This window comes from Opisthorchis viverrini, assembly GCF_000715545.1.
Source record: "Opisthorchis viverrini unplaced genomic scaffold opera_v5_16, whole genome shotgun sequence".
NCBI classification, from domain to species: Eukaryota; Metazoa; Platyhelminthes; class Trematoda; order Opisthorchiida; family Opisthorchiidae; genus Opisthorchis; species Opisthorchis viverrini.
In genome coordinates, this window is record NW_008751672.1 from 851390 (window position 1) to 858496 (window position 7107).

Sequence of the window (7107 nt, forward strand, 5' to 3'; positions counted from 1 at the left end):
GACCAACCTGGTATGAGAGACTCTGTGAGTGTCGCGCGGACACCCCCCAGTATAGCTCAATGGGTCGCCGAGGTACACAAACCGCCACACCACGATAAGGTCCAGTCTCTTCGTGTCGGCGGGCCTGAAGAGTCCGCGGTAACATTCTCCGTCGGTCATGGATTACATGGAAGTTCAAGCAAAGAAGAGGTCATTCCTTGAAGAAACGCCAAAACGCGTATTCCGTGGCGGTTTCCTGGACAGACTACTGTAAGGCGACTCCTGAAACATTCGCAAAAAGGAGTGAAATAGCTCGTGCCAGACAGTATTTAACTTGGTCTGTACAGAAGTGGTCACATGGAATCACTTTTAACACCGTTGTAGGCCTAACATTTCCGAAGGTCCAGAAGGCTGACAGACATTGGTGTACGTATAGGATTTAAAGGTACAAAAATGAATTCGATCAAACAGAATACGATTACAATTCTGGGGTTTCGCTGGATAGGTATTTTGTTCATAGTCACACCACTTGCGTTTGAACGGTCGTCCTCCTGTTCTGGCGTAATTATTCCGGTGATTCCACACCAAAGGGAAGCACTGGACACGAGTTTCGCTCTTATTAGAGCTCATTAACAGTGTACATCCAATGGCCGAGCCGGAATTTGAACCCCGGACATCTGATATGCGAGACGAGCGTGCAACCACTATTCCACCAACGCACGGTGGACGCATCTGAATTTTCACGTGTGAACAGGAGAACGTCTTCACACTTGAGCGATGTGATTGGTGTGCCCGACTCATCGAATGACGACCCAGTAACTGTCCTGGTTGTGACGATCGATTGAGCCGCCAGTTAGGACTTCCCAGTCAGGTAGCGTGGCACACGCTTGAAACCCACTGGGCAACTTTCGGTTGCAATTTTGGGGTTTTGCGGGAGAGGTATTTTGTTCATAGTCACACCACCCCCTATATGGTTCAGTGGTACACAGCCGGACGACAGGCGTCTCGTACTACGATGCAAACAAGACTGGTAACTGTCGTGGACAGATCAAATGAACTATGACTCACCTGGAAATGCGTGCTGACGGACAACTAACCATAGGTAGGAAAGTAAGACCAGTAGCTGAAATGAAGGATGCGTGTTATGGATAAATACAAGCCATTTTTTTACCGAAGAATATGATGATTTAAAGAAAGTCAGCTAGATACAAGAAACAGGTTACGGTAAGGTTCACCTGCAATAAAAGGGAAATCGCCGTAGAAACACAACTGGGGGCACATACATTTAATGAGACGCTACCAGAGTGTACAATCGGGAGTCCAAGGGTAGACTGAAGCCATGGTTAGTGTCTAGAGGCATGCAGTGTCTTGAGGTGGCGTCAGGGTAAAAAGACCGTTCCAAAAAAGAGATATGTAAATCAAGTCGTTTTATAATTAGAACAGAGAAAAATGAAAGACTAGACATCGGAATATTTCTAGGGAGGAACGTTTACGTCACGAAACGTGCTACCATATGCGTGAAAGTCTCGATTTGAACGAGAGCGAAACAAAGACCAAAGTTAACCCTCATAGAGACAGAGATGGGGCTATATTTGTGCCGCTGTACGGAACCGCTCGCTTGGAAATCACTCCATTGGGACCGAATTCTCACAAACATGATGCGATTTACAGTGAGGCAACAAATGGTACTACCCCAGACAGACTATTGACTTCTCACAGGACGGAACAGACCGGCAGCCTATCACGTAATCGAGATTTTTTTAATAACAGTCAACGTGCCATGGAGATATGAGAAGAGCCCCCATTGCACTCACGTTGAAAAAGTTAAACCCATAACAGTTAAATTATATGCGGTGGATCCAGTCAGAGGAGAGGTGAAACAACCCAAATAGTTCTCTGGTGGGAGGATTTCTGTTCAAAACGACTCCAACTTGCATGTCAAGGGCCATTCTAAAACACATTTTTGCAACCAACGTTCGTTTGGAAATGTGCTCAAAATTTTTACTCTTACCAACTGTCTGAGTTAACTAGAAATTCGGTCCCGATCGCCGGGAGGAGTAGGTGTATATTTACGTGCACCGAATGGCTATCAGTGTTCCTGTAAAGTCGTAGTTCTGCCTAGATACACTTGATGGAAGTACCTATGGATAAATGGCTGGTTTACTCAGACCAACAACTGCCGATCCAAGCCTAATATAATAGTAAAAATAATTACAAGCTTGAAAACAAGAATCTAAACAACGGTGATCTCTTTATTCAGAGAAGGCACGCCCCTAAATGGTGTGATATTCTGTGGGCCCTTGCTAATAGTGCGCACTGTATATTTGCATTAAGACAACCAGATTAGAATCATAGAAGCTCACCACGAGGCTTTTTTAATACTCTACTCATAAGTAGCTGGATGGTATCCAGTATCCACTATTCCACTGATATGGGACTATAGGCGGTTTTACAGATAGGGTAGGTGAAAGACGGAACTGCTGTTCATTAGAAACGACAAAGATGTCAGCCATTTTTACTGAGTTCCGAGTGCGGCCCGGTTAAGTATCGGGACGAGCATGGTGGGGCCATCCTGGGCTATCCAGTGATGTCCTCTGTACTGCTGAAATTCATTGCGGCTTGAAGTTGTTGTGGTGCCTATTAGTTCAGCAAGTGTCCTTTCTCTCTCTCTCTCTCTCTCTCTCTCTCTCTCTGACGCTCATATGAACAGGTCATTGCGGTCAAATTATGTTTTGCGTGAACCGGGGCATTTCTCCGAGCGTAATGATGAAGGCCAGCTCCAAGAGACTACCGTATGTATGACCAAAAGCCTTCACTAATTAGTTTCGCATGTGGAATAATTGGTTTCGCCGAATAGCTGGGTACAGAATAACAGATGTGGGGAGAAAATATCGCTCACAATCACAAACTGCCTATTTTTCATCACAAAAAAACGGACAAAATTAAGTTGTGTGGGTTCTCAAGTCAATGAGATTGTTGAAGAGTAAGGGTGCTTCCAAAGTGAACCTGTCCTGATCTAATCTTGTTAGGAAATTTTAGTTGTGCTCGATGTTTCGTGTAGGCACGCGGTGACTGCACAGTTTCGATTGAAAAACGAACTCACCATAATTAATCCGACATTTATCAACCAGATGCAAATGAGTGGCTGGAAAAGACCACCGGATTCCATTGAAACAGGAGCCGACGAACAAATCGGGCCAGGAGTTCGGACCGGGGAGTGTGACACATAGGTTTCCTTCATGCGTTCCCGCATTTGGACCCGGCGAGCGTGTTCTTGATAATGTTTTTGAATATTTTGCAAGCGAGCTTCTTGAGGGTTTAATAGAACTAGACGCGTGTGCATGCGCCACAATCGTACTGGTGAGGCTAGAAAATCATAAAGCCCGGAAAAAAATCCAGGACCGGAGGCCATATGAATAGTGGAGCTGGAAAGTGAGTAAAAAGGGAGAGGGCGTCATTGTTACCGGTGTACGTTGGACAAAAGACACGATAAACGGGTTCGGCAGCTGTAGCGGTCACATTTTCAATACCGTTGAACTAAAGCGTCCTTTCAGTGCCTAACTGCCACGCTAATCGAAGTAGAAGAACTAAGATACTACCAGCTTGCCGAACTATATACAGAGCAATCAAGTTGGGTTCGAACCACGAATCTTCCAGTCAGTACGTTCGCGCCTCAATCACTGAGCTACGTGAACGAAACTCGAGGATCAGTGAAGTCGTGATCGGAATTAAAATTTTACGGATAAGCTGCCGAGTACCCGGGCAGCTAGATTATGCCTTCAGGTTAATGCGGAATTGGGAAAGATATGTGAATATAACAGGCCATTTTAGCACCACAAAGTAGTAAAATTTATTCAAAGATTCAACACTATCAAGTAGGTGTGCAAAAACAGACAATATCGAGTTTATGCGGATTGCACAGGTGATTTTCGGTGTACATTAGAGATCAATTTGACGGTTGATTTTTTGGGGTTTTAACCAGGACCTTCGGCCGGTCGCTCAGCTGTAGCACTTTTTCGGTGCCTAGCTACCATGCCACCCAAAGGTTGCACCAGGGATGGGATACTGCCAGGTTGTCCTAGCCTAGACAGGGGAAGTCGAGAGGCAGAGGTCGGGTTCGAACCACGGACCTTCCGGTCAGTAAATTCGCGCCCTAACCAACTGGAACATCGGCCGGAGTGTCCCTGAGATCCAGCTCCTCTTCATCCTATGGGCCACATACAGATTTTATTGCTTGCCTTCCTATGAAGTTGGAAGGTAAAAAGAAAGCCGCCGACGGGCAGAATGAAACAGCCTATGTCATTCAGATGATTCAGATAACAACCGATGACTGGAATAACTCAAGCACCACGGAAGCACTGTGTACGATTATAGTGCCGAGTACCCGTCCACAAACAAGTAGCTGATAATTGAAATGTAATCCGTTCGCAGGGTCGCGAGCGATTCGCCCTTATTGGCGCTAATCAGGGAGAATTAAGTGAACCAATCACGTGACCCCTTAGCCAAGGATCGCCTGAGGATGAAGTTCAATTCTACTGCTTGTTTACCTATGCACTTGTTCCCTTCTGAGGAGACCACATGAAAGGATACCTGAATGCAAATACAGTGAACCCTTCCAACAAGTGATTCCAGGCATGAGATTCACGTGGAACGTGAAGACACCTCCCGGTAGGATACTCATGACAGTATAGGCTCCCTGTTTTCCACCATGTTCTTATAATCCCATCCACCAACAGTGAGACAGCACCATTCAATCACTGGGAAAGATGAACTGAATCTCCATCAGTTGTTTGACAGAGGACCAAACTCAAAGAAAGAAATAAACTATCCGGTCGGTAAAAACTAGAGACACCAAATATGTGGAGGAAGACAGTTGCCAAAGGTAACTGGGGGCATGCAAAACTCACTTAAGTTGGTAACATGTAGCACACTTAAACAAAAAAGTTAACCATACATAGAATTCCGCAAACGTGATTATCTTGACTGACGAACAGATTACCCATATCTGCATTTTCCCTCACCTAGGGCAAACCACCGTGTAAAAACAGGGGGAACATCCAGTCAACAAAAGAACGTAGTTCCTCGACTCAAACACAGTATGTTGAACAATGTCTCTCACAGGCACTCTATTGCCCACGATAACTGCTATGACTGCGGTCATACACAAGGGACTATTCCACAAATAAACACAAAAACTAACTAAAAGTTCGACCGGTTGAAATGTACTATCAATTGGCAACGTTTAAAGGGACGCACCAGGAAAAATCCATGATAAGGAAACGGTAGCATAATTTGCTGGAGCCGATGAGGTTGAAGTGCACCAAAAGTAGACAAGGTCAAAGTGGAGGAACAAGGAGCCCAGTGCTACAAACCATTACCCATTAAGCCCCAACTCAAATAATGAATAAAGACCTCTATAGAGTAAGAATTTGGGTTTGTGAACACAACAGCCCTGCAGAAACTTGTGCTGACGGAACAGGGTAGAATAAACGGTGTGTAGAACAGCTGAGAATTCCGTCGGGCATCACGTGAGAACGCCGGGGCGAATGACTTTGAGAACTATTAGACTTGATTCATTTCAGATGAGCAGAAAAAATCGAACAGTGCACTCAGATGGCCACATCAAAGAATGGGAACGGTTCAGTCTAGGTAGGTCGATGCCGGTACTCACCGCTTTCCAAGTCGGCGGAATGTATTGGCTGGTACTTTGTGTTAGACAAAAATGAGACCCCAGGCGGTATAATCGCGTGCCTGCAGCGGCACGTGCTAAGTCTGTCCAGCGCTCTTCTCTTGAAGCTAAAAAATGAGCTGTGTTTGAGCCGCATGACCTCAACAGAGTCGCTGGCGTGATAGTCTAGAAAAGCGAGTTGGAAAGTAATTTTTCCGCTCGTTGCGATCAAAACATGGGTTATATATATATATATATATATATATATACTACTGATTCAAAAGAAGGGCTATGAGCTGATGCATGCTGAAAATCTGATTCTTACTGACACAAACAGGCTCCGACTAAGTCACGTTATGCAACGATGACTAATATCCAACGGAAGATTCCTGAAAAAAAAATCGTTCAGCTGTAGCACCCTTCCGGTGCCTAACTCCCATGCCACTCGAAGGTTGTACGAGGGCTGGGATACTGCCAGGTTGCCCAAGCCTAGACAGGGGAAGTCGAGAGGCAGAGGGCGGATTCGAACTACGAACCTACCGATCGATAATTTCGCGCTCTAACCACTTCGGCCGTCCCGCCCCTGACCATATTGTGATTTTCAACAACTGATTGCTTTTTCAGTCTGCACGAAGCAAACAAGGACAAATCCATAGAGAATATTTTCAAAACAGGAAGGCAAAAGATGTTTTTTTAAGAATCATGTTCGAAACCAAGGATATAAAGAATATCCTATTATTAAGATGCGCTGAAACACCGACATGTCTCTCAGATTCGATCCTCCAGGGACGTGGGATTCCCGGTAACGTCAGCCGAGGGTTGGTTGCGGGAAGGATGTTCAGGATGGAGGGTAACTGCAACCGAGGTTAAAGGTTACAAACCTGAGGCGAACGTCACACTATTCGACAAGGTAACAGAGAAAACTGTGTATGTTAAAAGTTATCAGCGATGTGGACGGATGATTGCGGAGAAGCTGCAGTGTACGACAAAGTGAAGACGGATTTTTTTACCAATCACTAAAGGTGCACTACCAAGTTACACACAGTTGTTTGAATTTAAAGAATCCAACCGCGCGTCACCTGAATAGATGAGCACCTATTTCTGACACCATCTCCTGCCACACCTGTTTCGATGTGATAACCGGTGTGGAACCGGCTATCGATTGTTCATTACGAGTATTTGTCACTTGTGAAATCTCCGGAGGCGAGAAGTAAGACGGAAGCATACCCACATTGATGGACGTACCACGGATATCGTTCTACAAAATTATCAGACCATAGGCCGTCCAGGTTAAAGGACTTCATGTAAACTTCGGGCTGTAGTCATCATAAGAAAAAAGTTCCATTCATGTCCAAAAGAGTTCAGCGGCCAACAACAAAAAAGATTCGTAATTCTCCCTTGTCAAGTCTCACTTTATTATGTTGTTTGCCGAAATAACGGAACCGAAGGAAAATGGACCA

General features: G+C 45.2%; 1 protein-coding gene across 1 annotated transcript in view; it reads right to left on the minus strand.

Moving 5' to 3' along the window:
* T265_01471 (hypothetical protein) overlaps positions 1 to 7107 on the minus strand; it is a gene marked incomplete at both ends in the record, with an annotated part of 75369 nt that overhangs the window by 43273 nt on the left and 24989 nt on the right. Inside the window, 2 exons of the mRNA XM_009165512.1 lie at positions 1048 to 1102; positions 3083 to 3404. Of these exons, the coding sequence (XP_009163776.1) occupies positions 1048 to 1102; positions 3083 to 3404 (377 nt within the window). The remainder of the gene's footprint in view (positions 1 to 1047; positions 1103 to 3082; positions 3405 to 7107) is intronic.